Source organism: Portunus trituberculatus, chromosome 45, assembly GCF_017591435.1.
Source record: "Portunus trituberculatus isolate SZX2019 chromosome 45, ASM1759143v1, whole genome shotgun sequence".
Lineage (NCBI taxonomy): Eukaryota > Metazoa > Arthropoda > Malacostraca > Decapoda > Portunidae > Portunus > Portunus trituberculatus.
In genome coordinates this window covers 4,594,980-4,617,479 of record NC_059299.1, presented here as the reverse complement: position 1 = coordinate 4,617,479, position 22,500 = coordinate 4,594,980, and the positions used below count along the sequence as shown (strand labels likewise).

At 45.6% G+C, this 22,500-nt stretch overlaps 3 protein-coding genes, 1 long non-coding RNA gene and 2 other non-coding genes across 8 annotated transcripts in view; 3 read left to right on the top strand and 3 right to left on the bottom strand.

The window, feature by feature from the left end:
* Positions 1–852: 852 nt before the first annotated feature.
* LOC123519632 lies at positions 853–2,821 on the bottom strand. Its single transcript, XR_006679070.1, has 5 exons — positions 2,671–2,821; positions 2,072–2,216; positions 1,763–1,996; positions 1,333–1,454; positions 853–1,107 (listed from the first exon to the last, which is right to left on the bottom strand). It is a non-coding gene; the product is annotated as an uncharacterized LOC123519632 (long non-coding RNA).
* Positions 2,822–7,893: 5,072 nt separating this feature from the next.
* Positions 7,894–7,967, top strand: Trnan-guu. Its single transcript has one exon. It is a non-coding gene; the product is annotated as a tRNA-Asn (tRNA).
* A 425-nt stretch (positions 7,968–8,392) lies between these two features.
* Trnan-guu lies at positions 8,393–8,466 on the bottom strand. The gene has a single exon. It is a non-coding gene; the product is annotated as a tRNA-Asn (tRNA).
* Positions 8,467–8,725: 259 nt separating this feature from the next.
* LOC123519639 lies at positions 8,726–11,071 on the top strand. The gene is made up of 4 exons (XM_045281094.1): positions 8,726–9,606; positions 9,751–9,852; positions 9,947–10,132; positions 10,436–11,071. The coding sequence occupies exons 1-4, from the start codon at positions 9,309–9,311 to the stop codon at positions 10,624–10,626; spliced, it is 777 nt and encodes a 258-aa protein (XP_045137029.1). The 5' UTR covers positions 8,726–9,308; the 3' UTR covers positions 10,627–11,071.
* A 1,833-nt stretch (positions 11,072–12,904) lies between these two features.
* Positions 12,905–15,346, top strand: LOC123519605. 3 transcript variants are annotated; one of them, XM_045281027.1, is made up of 4 exons: positions 12,905–13,649; positions 13,794–13,904; positions 14,016–14,146; positions 14,394–15,346. In XM_045281027.1, exons 1-4 carry the CDS (start codon positions 13,340–13,342, stop codon positions 14,409–14,411), a joined length of 570 nt encoding a protein of 189 aa, XP_045136962.1. In that variant the 5' UTR covers positions 12,905–13,339; the 3' UTR covers positions 14,412–15,346. The 3 variants fall into 3 exon arrangements, with proteins under 3 accessions (XP_045136962.1, XP_045136960.1, XP_045136961.1); XM_045281025.1 differs by having other exon boundaries at positions 12,905–13,904; XM_045281026.1 differs by having other exon boundaries at positions 12,905–13,904; positions 14,016–14,205.
* A 1,175-nt stretch (positions 15,347–16,521) lies between these two features.
* Positions 16,522–22,500, bottom strand: part of LOC123519604 (extensin-like) — a 23,415-nt gene continuing 17,436 nt past the window's right edge. The window contains exon 4 of the mRNA XM_045281024.1: positions 16,522–18,101. Coding sequence (XP_045136959.1) covers positions 17,302–18,101 — 800 coding nt within the window. The 3' untranslated portion in view covers positions 16,522–17,301. The remainder of the gene's footprint in view (positions 18,102–22,500) is intronic.

Genomic DNA, 22,500 nt, shown 5'->3' with positions numbered 1-22,500 from the left:
GCCGTTCTAGTGCAAGACAAGGAGTGCGGTTAGATGGAAGCCACAGACCAGTTTCTTTCTCAATCCTTGGGTCGCAGAACAAGAACCAGAAATTGTGCAAGTCGCAAGAACTACAAAAGACTAAGTCGAAAAGAGTAAATTAAACTAAGTCGAAAAGCGTAAATTTTTTCGTTCATTTTACTAAGTCAAAAAATGTTTACTATTCGCAAATGGTGTCTGTATGGTCGTCCGGAAACAGTGTAGTGAAAAAATAATAATAAAGTTGTTAAGGGAACCTGTTTTTCGTATTATTTACGTTATATCCATCCACGTTGTCTCGGAAGACTCTTTCGAGTATTTAGGACTTAGTACAGTATTTTTTGTGCATTTTTGTGTTTTTTTGGCATTTTTTTTGCAATTTTTGCTGTATTTTTTACGATTTTTTGGCAGTTTTACAGTATTTTTGTTGTTTTTGGCATTTTTTGTGCAATTTTTGCTGTATATTTTTTTTTACGATTTTTTGGCAGTTTTGTAAGATTTTTCAGGATATTTTTTCACTGAACTGAGCAATTTTCCCACTAGTATCTCAAGGTTTCTTGTGCAATTTCAGTTTTTTTTTCCAGTATAAGATTTTTGGTATTTCCGATTTGCCCATGTATTTTTTTAATCTTGATTATATATTTCTTTGCGGTAATTGAGACTATTTTGTTTAAACTGCAAAGCTCATTTGTGTACATTTCGCAGAAACTACAAATAAACGAGAACGAAACTTCCTTTACTGAATAAACCTTTTGCACCCATTACCTCATACCTCATACGATGATAAATGCCACGATAACTGCTGCATGTCCAGGAGTAAGCAGAAAGACATGGTGAATAGAGATATTTATTTAAAAACACCAGTAATTACATTTACACCAAGGTCAGCTGCAATACATGGAATTGAGTGCATTCCCATACAGTTGAACCACAAGTCAAACCCCTCAAGACCAAAACGCGTCTTCCGTACAGGCACCGCAACCAGTCACAGGCACCGTGTATGTACCACACATCAGGATGGACAGGATAGTAGCCAGACCGGTACCATGTATGTGCCACACGTTAGGATGGACAGGACAGTAGCCAGACCTGGTGGTAATTAAGAGTAGATTACTGAACCTGGGAGGGAATGCATCCTAAAAAACTGTCTTGTGCTTATAGAAAGACAACACCTAACTGAAACATTGGGTAAACCTTTTAGTGAAGAAACTACCTGTCGTGATTGCCACAAAAACTCCTGCATAAATTTCATTACTTATCCAAGGAGTAAAGACCTCCCAAGAGTGATACCTACGCCACTACAATCCCGCTTACCCTGGAGGCCATCTCGTACGAACGAATATACACGCCTAAATAAAGGCGAAGAATCCTTCTTCTTTAACGGCAGCAGGTCAGATCAAAACAGGCCAGCGAGTACCGGTAACACACTCCCAAGTCTGGAAACAAAGTTAGACATGAATATTAACAGACTATGCATCACCTGACACCTGCCTCACTGTGGTATTGCTTCTTTCTAAAGCGTCGAAACCCGATTCGAACAAGCGTCATCTTGCGTAGTAAGCTTGAAATGAAGACTATAGCAAACCACTAACATACAGAATTAACTAACGTAAAACCTAAATCCTATAGAATAAGAATTAACCATAGAACTAAGAATATTACTCCTATCGTTAATAAAGAACTACTTTAAAACAATTTTTCATTCTTTTGACAGTTCCAACAAACACAACTTCTCTCGCCTCACATCACGCTAAGGTGGTGCTGCCGGGGATGATGTGTGCCAGAGAGAAACCAGCAGAAGAACTTCCTGACCCTGCTGAATGCCAACAAATAAGCCACAGGGCAGAAAGCGACGCTCTTCTCTTCCGACGCCACCATTGCTGAGAGTAGACCAAACTGAGGGAGGCATGAAGCGACTATCTCCTGCAACACGCCGAGGTGGTGCCGTAAACCCTCATACAGAACCTCCATGGCACAGCTGTTAGAGATAGCGGATTAGTATGTTTATGTGCATGTAGAAGCACCCCACCACATATACTGTACACAAACATACCTCAAGAATGCATAGGATGAGAGCGAGTGGCGCCATCTGCCTTGAGTGTTGGCATCCAGTATAGGGTCAGGAGGTTCTTCTGATGGCCGATTGCTTCCCCACTATTCTCTCGGGCACCGGTCACCTCCGGCAGCACCACCTTGGCCTGGGGTGAGGAAAGAGGGAGGGAGCGAGATTGGTAAAAACCTCACTGACTCGAACACAAGTATCACCTTCCAGTAGTAAGCTTGTAAAGACGAAAACTAGCCAACCACCAAGATATACAAAAGTAACTCGTAATGTTAAGTCTATAGCATACGAACTAACAGTCATAGAACTTATAACATTACTCCCTTAAGACCTGACCGACATTTCAATTCATAACCTACAACATCGTGAACACCAAACTCCACACCTGCCGTGACAAAGACCTACACAGCCTCAACCCATCACGTCTATGCTACACGTTCACTTTCAACCAAACACACCACCCACCAGCTTCATATCACTCGTACAACGTCATAATACAAGCACTCGCATTTAAAGGAGATTATGAAGCCTACAACCCACACTCTAATAAACACCACACCCTAAGAAATTCCACAGGTTAACACACTTACCTGCCAAAGAGTTCACGCCCTCGCCTCCCACACGCACACCTCTCACCCACCACGACTACATAGCGATTAGTATCAGTAGGAAAGTAACCTTCTCTCCTCACCTTCTTCCTCCCCCTCCTCCTCCTCCTCTTCCTCCTCCACTTGTTTCCTCCTCCTCATCGTTATTTCGTTTTCGTGTTACCCTTTCTTCCTCTCGTTTCTATAGCCAAGCAAGTGAGTGAATGACATGAGCCGTAATTTGAATGTGTCAGCCATCAAGAATCAAGTAGCACTGTTGGAAAGTAAAGGTAGATAATGCAGAGAAAGGGTGGCAGTGAAAAGGGGATCATTAAGCGTGTTCGAAGCAGGTGATGGACAGACAAACGAGGCTTCTCAATGTTCCAGAAGCAGAATGCAGATTTTTGCTTTCTTTCTCTCCTACGATTATTGATTCTTGTACTTGGTTTGCTTTAAATATGCGTTCTTTTGCTTTTTCTCCATTTCTTTTAGTTCAACTTTTCTTATTTTTGTTCGCAAATGATCCACTTTTCTTGAGTGTAATTGCCAGGCTGAGTGAAGCTTCGAGTCTATGTGTGTGTGTGTGTGTGTGTGTGTGTGTGTGTGTGTGTGTGTGTGTGTTCCTGCCATTGATATTAGCAAGGTAGTTTAAACGGCAAAGCAATATCAATCACAATTTGCTCGGTGATTATCGCTAGCAGCTGAGGAGGTTTCACTCGCGGCACAATCCCTCGTCCCTGGCAGCGAACCATCGATAAGTGTTGCCAAAACAAACACTGACACCAACACAACCGTAGCCCCCCAATAAAACCCCACTTTCCCACACTCACAGGCATCAAGTGTGCACCAAATCACCACATCTAAAGTCCACGTGTTTTATGCAACAAGTCCAGAGTGACAGCTTGTTTCTACTTGCACTCGCTGTCAGTACCTTTATCTGCCTTCCTGACCTAACCTGGCACCCGACTTCCGGTTTGGCCTTGAAGTGTTTGTCGCTGTCTACGCGATATGTAATCTCATCTCCGTAACGTGAGTGTGTGTGGGCGCACCAAGACAGGTGTGAATGTTGGGAAGTTTGGGAGGGGGGAGGTGTTACTGCGTACCTGGCATTCCTGTTGATAAAGGAGACTTAAGAAGTTCATACTACTTGATACAATATGCGATAGAAAATCTTGCATTGTTAACAGTTACATTGGGTATTCACGCCGTCTCGAGTATATATTGTGTCGATTTAACCTCTTCGGTACTGGGACGCTTTTTTTACCTTGAGTTTTGGGTATAATTAGATGATGTTATTTACATTAGGAAGGGTCTCTTGGGGTCAAAACATTAATTACCAGAGTTTTCACTATTTTAATTCCCACGTAAGTTTCTGAAGCTGTATAAAATCACCAAACAGTAAGTAGAATAAATAGGGAAACGTGTCACGGTACTGAAGACGTTGATGAGAGTTTGTAAGGCAGAAACAGTACTTAGGGATGTCAATAGATGGTGTTTTGAGCAGTGTAACATCATGTAGCTCTTTATAACGCACACGTACAAATCAACGCATGTGGGGAAGGAAATGACGTGCTAAACACTTAATGACTTACTTGTATCTTTGATAATTATAAACAGGTATCCTTAGTAATTATCAAGTTATGTGTAAATTGAGTAGTTGATTTCTTCTCCTATCATTACTGAAGGCGAGGGAATGCTGTGGAAGGCACGGGTTGATTTGGCGTCTAAGAATTCAAATCCTGCGTAAGTAAATGAAGTGGTTACAAAATTTCTTACTTGGCACCGGAAGAATTACAGTCATAAGGCGCAGAATTAGACAAAAATAATACATAAAATACCTTAAAATTACAAAGAGAGCCGGCTTGAGTAAAAGTAATGAGAGTAAAACTAATGGCATTTCACAACCAGAGGGGGATTGAGACATGGCCAGACACGACGCGACTATTAATTCACACGGAGGAGGAAGTGAACATGGAGGTGGGAGGCAGAAGACGTCATGACACACCAGGTGACTGCCTTACAAATTACTGGTGATTAGGGAAGGAGTGCCTTGCGGGAAGACACAGGTGGTTAAGATCTTTAATCGTCTTCAAACCAGCGGCACTAAATTGTCCCTTCTATCATGATGCCTTGTATGAATCAGTGTCAGTCAGTCAATCAGTCAGTCAGTCAGTCAGTCAGTCAGTCAGTCAATCAGTCAGTCAATAAGTCAGTCATTCATTTAGTCGATGGTTTAGTCAGTCATTAAAACAATCATTCGGTTAGTTAGTCAGTAGTTTAATCATTCGGTCAGTCGGTCAGCCAGTCAGTTAGTCAGTCAGTCATACAGTTTTATATCGACTGAGGAAGAGGAAGAAATGATAAAAATGTAAAAAAAAAAAAAAAAAAAAAAGACAATTGTACACGTTTAGTTAAGTAAGATAAACAATAAAATCAGTACGTTGACTCATCTCACACAAACAAACACACACACACACACACACACACACACACACACACCGCAAAGGATGGCACGGCATGTTACTGTCCATCGCTCTCATTCCCCACATCGCCATACAAATCAATCATGTTTGTCGCCTCTTATCTCTCTCCTGGCAGCGTTCCAACAATATCAGCCTTTTTTCTCTTTTCCTCGAGTTTCGTTATCGGCAATACTTATGTGGGTGGAGAGGGCATTTAAATTCTTGAGGTAAACACACTTGAACTTTTAGTGAGTGCATGAATGAGGAGGAGAATGAATGAAAACAGGAGAACTACAAGACAAGAGATCGTTTGGTGTTTACGTTGTTAAATATGGAGGTTCGTGATGAAGAAAATGAAGTAATGGATTTGGGGTTAAGCGTTAGACGAAGTAATGAAGTAATAATGTAATGAAATCAAGAAAATTTTTAGGAGAACTAAGTTTTTTTTTTCGTAAACTTAATCTTTTTTTTAGGAAAGGAGTAAGATAGTTTTTCTTTTTTTTTTCGTAAACTCAAAAGGTGCAATGAATGAAGTCAAGAAAGTTTTTAGGCGAAGTAGTTCTTTTCGTAAACTTAGAAGGTAACGTAAATAAGAAGTGTTGAAGTACAAGAGCAGATTATTGCTCAGTCCAGAAAGAGAATGGATAGTTTTTCTTAGTTATTTATGTGTGTGTGTGTGTGTGTGTGTGTGTGTGTGTGTGTGTGTGTGTGTGTGTGTGTGTGTGTGTGTGTGTGTGTGTCTGCCCAGTAGGTGTAATGTGTGACTTATCCTCTTTTACAATCTTCCTATCATCTCACATCCTTAGTTCTAACAAATAAATAAACAAATAAAAAAAAAATAGAAAAATGAAATCCCAGTGAAGAACATGTTTCATTCCACGTGTTTGTTGTGATTCCGTCAATGCCACACAATCTCTTTCCTCCTGTAATCTCCCACCTGCTTCACGCCACGCAAAAGCCAATTACGTGTCCAGCCTGCCATCCTGTAGCGCTGCACGTACGCCTGGCCTGTATCAGTCTCGACATCCGTGTAGGCCATGAGGTTTAGTCTGCGTAGCGCTTTACTCTAAATCAACGCCAGGCTTTCCCCAGCGCAAATAGGTGTTTGGATATGGTTGAAGTTTGCTCATTGGCTCATTTGGTGATTCAGAAGCGGTTACTGTAGATATGAAAGGCATTGCAGTGTGGGAGACTGAAGTTATGACATTGTGTTACTTTCAAAACGTAATGTATCTAAACTGAAGTGAGTGTAATTGGTTGCTGCACGTGTTGGAAAGGGAGATACAGTATGAATCACAAGTAATGTACAAACAAACAGGTGCGAGTTCAGGCGTGTGTCAGTGAAAGCCAACTTCTTATGAACCGCTTAAGATAAAGAGGCGTGAACCGTCAAATAATCCACCATGACCCTGAGCATGTCAAAACATATCTTGAAACACTGCGCCACACCCTCCACTACTTTTACTTTTTGTTGACATTGCACTGGTTTGTGAGGGAGGTGTTACGTTTCTAGAGACAAAGTAACGAGATTTTTATTATACTAACAGAAGAAACGTCCTTGAGAACCTGTTTAATCATCTGTGTGCGTGTGTGTGTGTGTGTGTGTGTGTGTGTGTGTGTGTATGTGTGTGTGTGTGTGTGTGTGTGTGTGTGTGTGTGTGTGTGTGTGTGTGTGTGTGTGTGTGTTCACACCACGGTCGTCTGCTGGTTACCCAGCCAGTCTTCCCCATTACGGAGCGAGCTCAGAGCTCATAGACCAATCTTCGGGTAGGACTGAGACCACACCAACATACAACACACACCGGGAAAGCGAGGCCACAACCCCTCGAGTTACCTATTTACTGAAGTAGATAAATAGAATAAACTGATAAAGTAGAAAGCTGGCACAATAATTGATGTCTATTATGTGTTGTCTGTGCAGAGAATGAAGGTAAATATCAAAACAAACATGAGAACGTGAATGCCAAGGTGGACACAACAAGAACAGGAATACCAAAGCAAGCAGAAGAGGAACAAACAATAAAGCAATTAAAACCACACGAACACCAGAGTAAATAGAACAAGTACATGAATAACAAGGCAACAATAATAACGCAACAACAACGTAAACAGCAGCAGTGACAAGAGCGGCGGGACACAATTCACTTGGAAATGACCACGGCAAGGAAAGGTTAATTAATCACGATCGTCGCGGCGCCAGTATCACAGTGACCTTGAGGTGTTCTTCACAAACATACAAGACAAGGAACTGTATGTAGTCATCTAATGTGGCCTTTATCAGTGGACCGACCTCCCCAGTGTGTGTGTGTGTGTGTGTGTGTTTACTTCTTTCTGCTAGAGGTGTGTCTGTGGGAACTTTACTACTCAACGTTACGTGTTGATGTTTCCCATAATTCATTTCTCAAAGTGCTTACTGCATTGTAGCACTACATATTATAGTAAGATTACCCTCCCCACACACTCAACACTCCATTCCGCCCTCCCCGACATTTCCGTCTCCACCCCATCCATACCCGCCTCTCCCTGTCACTACGCGTTGCAATGCATGCTTACTAACTTGCCTCCCATCTTACATAATGAGTCACCAAAACATTAAAGATAAATATTACCTATTCTTCATTCCTATAAACACTAAGGAATATCTAAAACATACACAAAGTCTCTCTTTCAATGAATACGAGGATAAATATAATAAAAAAAAAAAAAAATTGAAGAACCTCGGAAAATTTTTAATATAAACTTAAATAATTTCTTACATCAACAAGCCTCCGTGGCACAATTGGTTAGCGCGTTCGGCTGTTAACCGAAAGGTTGGTGGTTCGAGCCCACCCGGGGGCGAATCTTTTGAAGCTTTTCACGATACTTATGGACTCCAATATGAAGCAGTGCCATGGTTCAGTCCGGAGACAAGTGTCATACAGGCTCATCACTGGAGGGTGTGTGAATATAACTATAAAATGTTTGCTGGAGACTTGTTAGGCTGTAGCGGCGTGCGTTGCTGCTTTCACCCTAGCCAACATGCGCGCTGGTAGGGCAGGTGAGCATGAGGTGGGGTGGAGTGCGGGATGGGGGTAGCCAGCTGTCAGTGGTGAAAGTAGCCACCACTCACGCCGCTGCAGACTGCCTTAAGTTTGTAGTCAACATTTTATAGTTATATTCACACACCCTCCAGTGATGAGCCTGTGTGACACTTGTCCCCGGACTGAACCATGGCACTGCTTCATATTGGAACCCACGAATGTCGTGAAAAGCTTCAAAAGACTCGCCCCCGGGTGGGCTCGAACCACCAACCTTTCGGTTAACAGCCGAACGCGCTAACCAATTGTGCCACGGAGGCTTGCATCTATATAGCTTTGTTAAATAAATAACGAACAAACTCCATACATTCACATCCCCTCTCAGTAAGATACGTCGTCAGCAATTCACGTGTTGACGACAAAGTGTAGGTTATTAAAATTCACACTGACAACAGGAGACTGCTGCACGATCTCTCTATACTCATCCCACACACCCAGCCACACTCCACAACACCACAGCACCACAGCCCCTCACACTCTCGCACACAACCTATTACTGAAAAGGACAAAGATGATGGTCTCCATGTTGTGACCATGACAGCTGCTTCGCTCTTTCCTTCACTGCAGACAGCTGATAGCAGCACGCTGCAGGCAGAGGAGTAAACTCGCGCCTCTGGGCTCATGTGAAGGCGTGATGATGCACGGCGATCCCAAAGCAGCACTCGCGCCTCGCCCCGAGGTCTGGCGGAGCCTGCAGGGGCATAGAAGAGTTGCGGCTTTTCAAACATGGCAACTCTTCCATTTTCTTCACAAAGGGTCAATGTATCATCGTTTTCTTCGAGACACAATAAAGTCCATTTATGAGCGTTGCGGGTAAGGCGTCACTGGACACAGCCAAGCCACTCTCGAGTTAATAACCCATTCTTCCTGAGGCGCCTTCCATTGACACTGGCGTGATGTAGTGTGCCCTTCCCCAGCAATGCCTTAATGCCATCAGACCAGTTAATACTGACACTCTAATTTCATGGATTAAAGCTAAAGAAGTTAAGCTTTCTATTGTTGGTGAACACAACAAGATCACGATCAATATCCTTTCGGTGACCGTCCACACACCCTCTCTGGCCAGAACACCTGACCAGCCCGTCCGGGACAGCCACTCGCCATGTCGATGCTGCTACCCCTGCTGGCGCTGCTGGTGGCCACTCTGCCAGCCACTGCGGAGATGAACCAGGTGGTGTGGCACCGGGCGCTGGTCTCGCAGGCTCAGCTCGACGCCGCCACCATGTCTGAAAGCTTCCAGGTGTCTGATGAGATCCTGTGCGCAGCCCTGGCTAACAACTCCCCCCGGTGTCACCTGCTGACCTACGAGGGCACCACCTGTGTCCTGTACGACGTGGCGGTGGACAGTCTGGACGCCGCCCCCGACGCCACCACGCCCTGCAGGACCCGCCACCGCAACGGTGAGACGCCCGTACCCGCCGCCCATCCCCCCACCACTCAACCCATCACGTGTCAAGTCAGTCAGTCACTCAGCCCCCAGAAATGTGCTCACTCAATGTCAGGTTGGCACTCATCCCTCTATAGCAGTGTGTCCCTCGCCGCAGTGTGTTTCGTGGACGGCGTGCCGGTGTCTCACGGGACCAAGGTTGAGCAGGAATGCTTCACCGCCCTCTGCTGGAATCGTGCCGTCATTCCTTACTACGCAGGTGAGCGTCTGCTGACACACAGGTGAGCCTCAGAGTGTTGGGGTTTCTCCCTCAGGATTGCTGGAGCCTCTCAGTCGCTCCTTCTCTCCCACAGCGTCGACGACATGCGACGGTGACTTCGTTCAAGACGCCCTTGGCTGTGTTTACCTGCACCAGGTAGAGATGACCTGGTGCGACGCTCGACAGCACTGCGCCACACTGGGCGCCGACCTCGCCACCGTTTCTGCTTCAGAGTTTCCAGCTCTGCAAGCTTTTCTGGAAGCCTCTGCCAGTGGTGTGCGTAAGTTTCTGACGGGAAGCGATACACGGCCTGCTTCTGTCTCGCTGTTTGTCATCTTACCCACGCCACAGTTTCATTCAGGAGTGTGTTGAGAGATCCAGATTAGTGGTGTAAGAGAGACTGGTATCCGCCCCAGGAATGGAGGATGAAAAAAATAATGTTAATACCGTAACAATGTTAGTTCTGGTATCAATAGTGATTATAAATTCTTGACTGGAGGAAAATGTTAAAACAGCAGTACATGGTATGTCATATATACATTATCCACAAGGAGAGGTGAGCTTAACATTTTCTGTTCTGCAGAAGTGTGGGTGGGCGCGACGTTTCAGAAGTGGCTGGATGGTCGTGACGTGGCAGGTGAGGAGTGGGGCAGTGGTGAACCCAACGGACCTCTTGATGACTGTGTCCGCATGAAAAGATACAACGGAATGTACAAACTATATGACAATGGTTGCTCAAATGCCTTTACTTTTTTGTGCAGGAGGCCAATTTAACATTCACGTCGTCCAGTGTTTGGTGTCTTGTCTGGATTACTTGGTATAGATTCTACTGAAGTCACTGGGATTTTCAGTGATCCTAGTGGTGGTTTGACTAGAGTAGAGTTCTGCACATTTAGAACTGGAAGTCTTTGAAGTTATTAAGAGTGATTGTGCTTGTAGTGTTAATTAACAAGACTGTATTTTTAACAGGATCTACTAGAAATTATTGAGGAATTAAATGTTTTAGCAGTTCTAGTATTGCTTTACCAAAGTGAACTTTCAAAAGGCTGTAGTAGAAGTTATTTGATATTTCAAGAGACTGTTTTCATGAATTCAGTGGTGGTTTTAAAATTATTCTTTATTTTAAACAAATTTTATCAAGTTTCTAAGAATGTTCTGATGAATCTAGTGATAATGTAAGAGATTATATGGTATAATCACCTAAAGAACAAATGAATTTTTCATATCCTAGTGCCCAGCAGGAAACATTAACAACCTGTGGGAGTGTAGAGCAAAGGTCACTATGCTAAGAACCCGCGTCACCCCGTCACCCAGAGAGTGACCACACACACACACACACACACACAGAGCGTAGTTGGAACACTTGTCTCCGGACTGAACCATGTCACTGCTTCGTATCGGAGTTCATGAATTTCGTGAAAAGCTTCAACCACCAACCTTTCGGTTAACAGCCGAACGCGCTAACCAATTGTGCCACGAAAGCTTGAAAAATCATTGTTTTAACAAATAAATTGTGCTAACCGATTGTGCCACGGAAGCTTGAAAGATCATTGTTTTAACAAACAAATTATCTACCAACTCCATACATTCACATCCCCTCTCAGTAAGATATGTCGTCAGCAATTCACGTGTTGATGACAAAGTGAGGGTTATTAAAATGCACACTGACAACAGGAGACTGCTGCACGATCTCTCTATAGTCTATACTCATCCCACACACACCCAGTGCACACTCCACAGCCCCTCACACACTCTCGCACACAACCTATTACTGAAGACGACAAAGATGACACAATGCCCTTTTTACTCTATAGGACAATATACTGAAACTGACCCGAGCAAGAAGAATTGGCTATGCTATACTGATCTGACTCCCTGTCCTGCCCTCACTGATGACTGCTTTGTGCTTGCCTGTGGGGGACATGAAACAGCAGAGCATCAGAAAACATGACAATTAATGAGAGAGAGAGAGAGAGAGAGAGAGAGAGAGAGAGAGAGAGAGAGAGAGAGAGAGAGAGAGAGAGAGAGAGAGAGGAGGGGGGGAGAGATTGGTTTGTTAAGTCTTGTTGTCGTTGCTTTGTAAATCTACGTACTGCATGCTGCTCCTGCAAAATAAGTAAGCTTATGAAAATCCCTTTAATTCGCTATAACTACTAATGCAAAAAATGTTTAGAGGAGGAAGAAAACTGCAAAGAGAGGAGAATGGAAGAACAGACTGGAGAAATAGAAGAGAGGAAAGAGTAGAAAAAGATAGGGAAGACTGAAGCAAGGGAAGTAAGAATGGGGAGAGAAAAAAGAGGAGAGAAAGAGAAGTAGGACGAATGAAAGAATGAAGCAATGAAGATAAAATAGTGGAGAAAGCATGAGAGAAAAGGATTATTAAAGAAGAGAGGTGAAAAAAACAAGGATGAAAGTAAGTAAAGTAGATGGAGGAGATACAGAAAAAAAGAAGAGGAGAAAGAGAAAAATAGGTTTACTCTACTACAAGACAATTATAGTTTATATTTTAAAATGTCTACCATAAAAGAAGTTTTTCTGTAAGTGTTTTATAGAAAACGACAAAAAATGTTATGGTAAACTATACTAAATATGTGAATGGTCAAATATTTACCTTTATCATAACAGATCTCAAACACTTTTAGTAATCCGTGTAGCTTCAACTAGGGACTTTGAAATAGTAGAGGAGAAGGGAGAAATGTTTCAGGATACGTCACGCGTGGGACCGCTGGCCTGGTGTGCAGATAAGTGGATAGACTTAATGACCCACAAGTGCGTGAAGTCTCAGCACTGGGGCCACCGTGACATACCTGCTGCTGAATGGGAGTGGAAGACAAACCCTTTGGGGGGAGGAACACGGTGCAGGCGGTTCCGGGATCGAACAGGAGAAAGCCGTCTGTGGAGCTGAGCCACTCACTGATTACCCAAATGCCTGGTGGTCAAGTAGGATCCAGTGCGCCAGTTAAATTACAGAGGAAATGCAATACAACGAAACTGTTAAATGAGACAAGTGCAGAGGAGTTACTAATCAGGGAAGGAATTGTAACGTCTCAGCGACAAGATAGTTGTAGTGCCGGGAATCATAAAAGCCGCTTTGATCTTTTCTTTATACCTCAGACAGTCCAACCGTTAGTGTGACTGTATTCTCTCTGCAGCAAATTAAAAATACACACAATAATCTCTCACGATCCAATCGATCCATCCAGTAGTACTTGTTGCTGCACACTAGGAAAAGTTTATTTCAATGAATATGACTGCCGGATGATTGTGCAGCAGCAATTGGAAGCATTTCTGATCTGGCAGCCGCACCAAGACGTGGAGAGAAGACGCATAATGTGAAGTGGGATTAACAATAACGTTTTCTTTTCGTGGCTTGAAGCTGTAACGTGACGATTTTTTTTGTTGGTGTACATACCAAACACGATCAATACAGTCTGCACGCCTCTCGGCCCACAACACAGGATCATCTCGTCGCGGACGGACACTTGCTATGTCACTGCTGCCTCCTTCCCTGTCGCTCCTGCTTGCGCTGCTATGGGAAGCTTCGCCAATCCCCGCTGAAGCGAGCCAGGCGCTGTGGTACCGGGGCTTGGTCTCGCAGGCTCAGCTCGACGCTGCTACGACATATGTAAGCTTCCAGGTGTCTGATGAGATCCTGTGCTCCGCCCTGGCCAGCAAGGCCGCCTGGTGTCACCTGCTGACCTACGACGGCGCCACCTGTGCCCTGTACGACGTGGTAATGGACAGTCTGGACGCCGCCCCCGATGCCACCACGCCCTGCATGACCCGCCACAGTAACGGTGGGACGCCCGCCCCCGCTGCCCATCCCCCCACCACTCAGCCCATCACATGTCAAGCCAGTCAGTCACTCAGCCCCCAGAAATGTGTTCACTCAATGTCAGGTTGGCACTCATCCCTCTATAGCAGTGTGTCCCTCGCCGCAGTGTGTTTCGTGGACGGCGTGCCGGTGCCTCACTGGACCAAGGTTGAGCAGGAATGCTTCACCGCCCTCTGCTGGAATCGTGTCGTTGGTCCTGGAGGCGACGGAGGCACAGGTGAGGGTCTGCTGACACACAGATGAGCGTCTGTTGACAGACAGGTGAGCGTCAGACTGTTTAGGTTCCTCCCTCAGGATGGCGGGAGCTTCAGTCACTCCTCTCCCACAGCGGTGACGACATGTGACGGTGACTTCGTCCAAGACGCCCTTGGCTGTGTTTACCTGCACAAGGTGCCGTGGTCTCGGCTTCAGATTTCGAAAATCTACGAACTTTCCTGGACAAGAACGCGGCGGGCCAGAGTGAGTTCCTGAGGCAAGGCAACACGAGGCTGTATAGGCGGCCGCGTGCACAGCTTAAGGTGTTACTTATTAAATTTAACACAACTTGTCATCCTGCACACAACATTATACGCATACCGTTTCATTTCAATTGCATGACCAAACGAGACCAACTCTGTTGGTTCCGAGCGGTAAAAACCAATACTTACAAAAAATGAAGTAAAACATAGACATGTGTGGTCTAAGCCTTGCACTGTTTGGTTTTCAGAGGTGTGGGTCGGGGTGAAGGAACAGAAGTGGTTGGACGGTTAAGCCGTGGACAGCTCAATGTGGGGTACCGGTGAACCAACAGTGTTACCATCGCCTGTGCCCGCATGAGGTACTTATCTGGAGATGGTTACTTGCTTGCTGACGCGAGCTGTGGTGAGAACAATATATTTCTATGCATGAGGTTCGTGTAAGCTCCGATTTCTTCTGTATCGTCGAACGTTTCGTCTTGTCTTTTATGTGTAACACATTATCTGCATATAGTGGAAAAGGTTCTACTGGAAGTTAATGGGGTTTTCATGTGTGTTTTTCATGGTTTCAATGATGATTTAACAAAGTCCTTACACTTTTTTAGAGGTTCTCTTGGGAAATTATGGGGTTCTCTAGTGTGTTTTCACTGTTTTCACTGGTTGTAGTGGTAGTTTAAGAAGGATTGAACACTTTTAACAGGTTATTTTGAAAGTTACCATGGTTTTGAAATGTGTTTTCAGGTTCTTGTAGTTATAGGGTTAATCTAAGTGTGGTGCTTTTTGTGGCGAGTCGTGGCGGGGATCGCTCCCTGCAGACTGTGAGTGGAAGGGAAAGGTTCACTTGATGATGCAGACAGTCTGATCTCGAGAACTGACCGGAGTAGACGCAGCAGTTCCGGAGCAATTCTGCCGGAACCTGTTAGCGAGGGTGACGCAGGACGGCAGAATGACCCAAGCTGTCGCGGTTATTCTGAGTTCATGACATGTATCACACGCCCCTCTGCACTGCCGGGCAGGGGAGCCGTGAGTAAATACAATGTAGACTTTAATTCCACTGCCAGTCTCCAGAGTAGACAAAAGGATTATACACAGTTATGATGGAAAACGCCCTTGTTTTGACAGAACAAAAATGTACAAAAGTTTTGTTTAATCTCTCAAAGCTTTGTACTTTTAGAATTAAATAAACACAGGAATCTGTACTGTATATGCTTTGTTTTTTTTTCAAGTACATTCCAGAATCTAAACCTCCATATTTTCATCCAGAGTGTACTTTATTCCAGCACACCGTAACATGCTAACAACCTCCTTACCATGTTGTGTTCATTGTCCAGTCCCCATTACCTGTGCTGCGTCATGGCCACAAGAACATGATATATTCAAGACTAAGAGAGGTATGTGTGTCCTTTGTCCTCAAACAATCAAGTTCAAAAGGTTTCATGTATTTCCAAGTATTCATAGTATTCATTTACCGGAGTTCAGAGGATGTCCATGTCTGTTGCCTTGTATCCATGTGTGAGACTGTTTATATCCAAGCCTATTTGAGTTGTACAAGTCTAGAGTTCCCAATATCCATTTATAAAGAGGTCATCCGTGGATAAGTCTTCTATAGAGATATTTACAGGTCCTCATCTTACATGGAAGGCAAAGAGAAACTTCTATGTCTATGTCTTCTTATATCCAATGCTGATTTATATAAGCATGTCTGAGTCTTTCAAAACCCAACCATATACACGGTATCTATGTCCATTAATGTTCAAATATCTCAGTTAAAGGTGAGGTATACATCTTCGAATTCCTTATATATCCAAGATTAAGAGAATTATGCATGTATAAATCTTGAAACGTCTGAAGATAAGCATGTCTATCTCGTCTTATATCCAAGTTGAAGAGAGCTAAGCATGTCTGAAGCATCAAACATTCATGGCTGAGGAAGATACGCATATCTGAGTCCCCTTTTCATATCTCCCTCTTAAGTCATGTTAAAGTACAGGCTTGTCCTTTCCTTCTCCTGTTTACCTCTGAAGTTCCTGTGTTCAGATTACCTTCCATCGGCTTTTGATATCCAGTCCATTGTTTTCTAAGATTCCAGTATGACTTCCTGTAGCAAAAAGGGTGAGGCATACAATATTAGCTCTTCCTTTACTAGCTGTTGATGTAGAGAGGCGATCGTATTGTAGGATTCCACCAAGGCTTTCTTTAGTAGTGGAAAGGATACAGGAGTGTAGGATATGAGTGTCCTTCTTTTCCTATTAGGTGTTAATATGGAAAGATCATTGTGCCCCTTAGAACTCCCACGGGGACTTCTTCAGTGGCAATAAAGGTGCAGGGGTGTGGGGTATTTCAGGAAACATCACCACGTACAGTTCAAACACGTACACACACACATTCATGTTTGTTTATTTAATACTAAGGTTACAGCATGCAAGCGCAACCAGCACTGTACACAATCCAATCTAAACCACGAGAATCTGGAGGTATCGTGACCGAGTTGATCTGAGAGCTACCTCGCGATGGCTCCCTAAGACGTCTACGTATTTACCTTTAGTCTAACGTTGGGTTGTCGTTCGCGTCGTTCAAGGAGAGAATTCAACAGACGATTACTTTTTTGTCCTCAAGTAACCTCCATTTTGAGTTGAACCAAAGACAAAGAGAAAAAAATAGATTCCTCTGTAGCATATGGAATACATAGGTGACGCCACAGTGCATCACGTACCATACCATATCAATCTGCTTCACACCAATGGCTTTTATGTACACGTATGTCCATAGTTTGGGTCGATGAGGCCTTTTCTATCCGACGGAAGAAAATTTTGTACAAGGCGTCATCGGAGGCTGCGTCTGGAGAGGAGGGGGGAAGGGATGTGGTGGGGGAATATAGTTTTAGGGGAGGGTGTGCAGGGAGGAGCCTTTCTCATCCATATCCTTTTAGATGAATGGGGAAATAATGGAAGGTATGGGGAGGTGGACAGAATTTGGTTGATTTCCCATAGTACCGCAGCTTCTAGGCTTAAATCCCTCAGCAGCCGTACTAGTGAAGGTCTGTGGTGTTGTGTTGAGTCCAGAGGGTGTCCAGGAACACTTTCTTGTCCAGGTGCAGGCCGCTTGCTTCTGACCCGCCCTGCTACCCCGCTAGTGTGGACCGACGGTGGAAGGATTCTCTTAGTTGGGTGGTCCATATAGATTCGCTGGGGTCTTAGGCGGCGAGATGTCGTACCCAGGAGCCTTGGTCGGTGGTGCAGGTCGTACTGGGGTGACGGGGCGAGGTGGTGTAGGTCGTACTGGGGTGACAGGGCGAGGTGGAGTGGGTCGTACTGGGGTGACAGGGCGAGGTGGAGTGGGTCGTACTGGGGTGACAGGGCGAGGTGGAATGGGTCGCACTGGGGTGACGGGTCGTGGTGGTGTAGGTCGTACTGGGGTGACGGGTCGTGGTGGTGTAGGTCGTACTGGGGTGATGGGTCGTGGTGGTGGTGTAGGCCTGACGGGGATGATGGGTCGTGGTGGCGTAGGTTGTACTGGGGTGACAGGACGAGGTGGAGTAGGTCGTACTGGGGTGACAGGACGAGGTGGAATAGGTCGTACTGGGGTGACAGGACGAGGTGGAATAGGTTGTACTGGGGTGACAGGACGAGGTGGAATAGGTCGTACTGGGGTGACAGGACGAGGTGGAATAGGTCGTACTGGAGTGACAGGTTGTGGGGGCTGGGGTCTGATTGGGGTCGGGGTCTGGGGTATGCTGGGCTGGGGCTGGGGTTGGTAGGGGCTGTCAGGGGGAACAACACCAATTTGGTTATTCAGCTCGTAGAATGACTCGGCCTGTTCACAGTTTACCTCGTTCCACCAGCGGCAGGTGAATTGCTCCTGGGAGAAGATGGTGCCGTTGGGACAGATGTTCTTGATGCCAGTGTTGTAGTTGCAGATGTGGAACACTTGGCATCGCGTCTCTGGGTCAGCGTAGAAACCTGTGGGAGAGGGAAAGGTAAAGGTGAGACTGGGGTGCTCTGGGGCTGTGAAGGAGAATGAAAAGAGGAGCTGCCTGGGAAAGGAGTACTGAAGAAAGATTAGAACATAAAAACATAGGAAAAGAGAGAGTTTGCAAGAATCTGTCAGGCCTACACGTGGCAGTCCCTGTGTGAGGAAAAGCTAATTCCATCTAGCATCCACATCTAATCTTTTAAAGCTTAGGTGATGAATTACGTCAGGAGGAGAATGATTCTTGACTCTCCACTTGACATGAGAATTAACAAGACGCATCTGATCCTATTGACAGGATCACCTTCAGCTACACAACATCTAGGAACAAAGTGCAGTATTCCGGCGCTCGCAACCCGTAGAGTCAGGATCCTTAGAGGCGTGGTGGAGGCGGGAAGGAAGAGGCGTCTCAGTTGTATCTTGCAATGCTAAGTACTTCAGGATCCTTCGCCACACAAAGAGTATACGTGATTAAACTAAGAAAAAAGTCCATAACCTCCGTTGTGGTCCGTTCGCTCTGACGTTAATGGCTAGTAAAGTCGTTTTTATGTCGTCATACCCCACCACACACCGCACCTCTGGCCTGTGGGTTCCTGATGACCTGTCCTTCCCTTCCCCCTTCGCCCGGTGGTGTGGTGGAGTTGCAACACCTCACCACCTCACGACAAAAGCACGTGCCAGTCCCTCCCTCACGAAAGACAGGAGCAAGGAGTCTATTTGCATCTCTAGACCAGTTTGAAATGTGCAGGGAAAGTTGGCTGAAGTGAAGTTGTGAGGTGACGGCAACACGTGGAGGGTGGCGGAGGTGGAGGAGGTGAAGGCGTGGCGGCGGATGAATCAGGTTAGGTTGTGCAATGGTCGCCGTGACCCTGTGTGTGTGGAAGCAAGTCTGGCGACGCCCCGAGAGGTGACGAAGATCAAACTCTCCAATTCTTACTACAGACGGACACACACACACACACACACACACACACACACACACACACACACACACACACACACACACACACACACCCGTGAAAGTGAGGAAAATTTAACAATACCAAGCTGCCTACGGGGTTACGGGGCCCGTGGAAATGTAGGGTAAAGGTCATTATGCCAAGAACCCGCGTCACCCAGTCACCTCCGTCACCTCGAGAGCGACTTCACAGAGCCTAGAGGAGACCAGAGGACCTCCAGTGGCGTGACCGATCTCCCCCTTCGTGGCCTTGACGTGTGTGTTGTGTGTGTGTCGGACAAGAAATGCATGGTGTCTCTAGTCGCTCACTCCAGCCAGCACTGAGAGACGAACCTTTCATCCCGTGTCCTCCTGTGGGTGGTCGTGTTTATGTGATTGTGGTGCGAGTAATTTGTCAGTCCACCAGGTGTCTTGACCCCCTCGTGCTCCTCTTGGGGGGAATGGATGAGAAAGAAAGGGAGTGAAGGAAGGGAAGAGAAAAAGGAATAGCTGAGGAATGGATGGTGAAAAGAAATACAAGGGAAGAAGAGAATAAGGAATGTGGAGAAAGAATAGATGAGGAATAGAAGAATAGAGAAGTTAGAGAAAAAAGATGATTGAAAAATTAAAAAAACGAACAAAAGAGACATAATGAAAAAAAGAGACAGCAAGAAACGAGGAGCAAAGAAACAGGAGACGTATAAAGAGGAGTCGAAACTGCAGAAGAGATGGGACGAAAGATACACGTGAGGAGAGAGGAAGAATGAGGAGAGGAGAGATGGAAGATTGCATAAAAGACGAGAGAGACTGGAGAATGTGAAAAGTGACAGGTGCAGACGAGGTTATGATGGTAGTGAAGAGGAGCAAGGAGGGAGGGAGGGAGGGAGGGAAGGAAGGAGGGAGGGAGGAAAGGATCAAGGTGAAGAGCGGAACAGACAAAAAGGTCATCCGGTAAATCCGTGAATTCTATTGCATTAGTTTGTATCCTGCTGACGAAGGAGGACGTGATGCCATAATAGTGATTTTTACGCACTCAAATCCTGTAAAGGGCAAATAAGATGTTGAAGGGAACGGTAATGATGCATAGAATTAATAGCAACTTAACCTTCCCAGTCTGAGTTTAGCGTCGTGTTGAGTAAGGGAATAAGATCAGAAGCATGTAAAGAAAATATAAGGTAGTTTAACTGTACTGGGAACTAAAGGGTCTGAATAGGGACTGATGGGGCTGGTAGGGTATCTTAAGGGATGAATACTAAAGGGATCCCATGTAGTGATTCAAAAGTCGATAATGCAAGGAGGGTTGGCTGACGGTTGACTAAAACGAAATAAGAAGGGATTGAAAGGAAAGTGAGATGATGCTTCCTGTGATTAGCACCTCTCTCTCTCTCTCTCTCTCTCTCTCTCTCTCTCTCTCTCTCTCTGAAAAACCACAAGTCACTTTAATAATCGCGTCCTTTCTCCCTTTCACACACACACACACACACACACACACACACACACACACACACACACACACACACACACACACACACACACACACACACACACACACATAACCTTGACGGCCGATGCTAATACGTACTTCAAGGCACAAAAGGACATTATAAGAAAGATCAGGACACGTCATTATCCTCTAAATGCAGTCCACGTATCCGCTTCGCACATGACTGATGACCCTCTGCCGCCATCCGCCTCATGACACGACGGTAAAAAATATTCTCCTCGCATCATCCTTCAGGAAATGTTTCGTGGTTAACATTCCATCTTCGTAGCGGGTGTGTGTTTGTTCTTCCAGTCATGATTAGTGGTTTTCCTCCCCCATCGCTTCCTTCGCTACCGGGTTTACTGCAGAGGCCTTGTGGGATACTGTGGGTCTGTGTAGTTTTAGCAGTGTTTGGGGTGGGTTTAAATATGATAATGTGGTGTATGTCTTTCTCAGCTCAAGGTGTTTCTGTGAGGGGGGATTAAAGAAAGACTTAAAAAAACTGGAAGAGTAATGTTGCTCTCTGTTTCTCTGTCTCAGTCTCCTCCTGAAGGCGCTGCTGAGAGTGGGGATTAACGTGAAAGACTTTGAAAAAAACTGGAGAAGTAATACTGCTCTCTGTTTCTTTGTCTCTGTCTCCCTCCTGAAGGCGCTGTCGGGGCTTCCAATAGCATCACCGCCTTGGTATGTCAGACGTTGCTTCAGATCCTGCCACATGTTATCCTTGAGAGGCGACCCTGACCCTGAGCCCCATCCTAACCTTCGCCCACTCCCTTTTTTCCCAGGGCCGCGGAACACACTTGAGGTACTCCACTCGTTAGGGCGTCCATCAGGGAGGTGTTTTTCTTCCCTCAACAAGGTCTGGCGTGTTTTTTTTTCGTCGCCCATGGTCAAGGAAGGAAAAGATGGGCACGTGGGGCACTTGTTTGGCCATACCCGGAGGTCACAGGTGGTCACAGTGTCCTCGGCGGTGACGTCCGAATTGAGAGGATGGAGAAATAGTGAGTGTTACTTGTGTATCTTCTTCAGGAGTTCAAAGAGAGTCGTCCATGCAGGGTTAGATTCAATGCAAGGTTCCTACGTGTTCCTCCTCACTCTTCACACCAGCTCTAGATTCTCCCTGGCGGTTGTGGTGACTCTGGTGCCGACTTTCACACTCGCTGCTTCATCACATAACTCGTCAGGTGCCTGGGGTAGGTTGAGGCGACGGGAAGGTGACGAAAAGTCTTCACGTTGGCCTAAAAGGAAGGTCCTGACGCAACAAAGCGGCAGAGAAGCATGACTATCACAGACTATCACACCAACAGACCGATAGACCGACAGACCTGCCCAGCCGTCCGCCGCCGGGCCGGGCCACCTGTCACAAGGGTGTAATTTGCAAGTCTAACGCGACGGATCCGATAATTTACGGGGTGTTTATTCTGGATGGGTTTTATGATAGCACGCCTTGTGACGCCGCCCCCACGCTCCCCGCCGCCGGACACGTCAGGTAATGATTTTGATGTCGCGGTGGACGGGAGACGATGTTCACGCCCTGCCCACCACACAACAGGCGGACAGGAGGGTCTGGTAGCTCCTCTGACGGGGGTACTAAGAAAGTGTCAGGAGAGAAGGTCCAAGGAAATATAACGTCCATTCTATAGTTTTCACTGTGTTGCTCTGACGAAGGCACAGCAGGAGGGAATCAAGACACTTACATCTAGTGTCTATTTCTGTACTTATCAACACTTCCTGCAGCTGTTTCTTGTGATGGGTAAATGATGGATAAATGGTGATTGTTCTTGATTCTCACGTGGTCCTGGCGCAAGCTACGCAATCACCAGCACAGGTAAGAAGGAACCACAAGGAGCTACAAGCAACCACAAGCACAAGGAAGTAAAAGGTGTAATATATCAAACTTCACAACAATAGACACATAAAAAAACACTACAAAAAAATAAGTAAAATGCGTAATAAGAGCTTAAAGCCG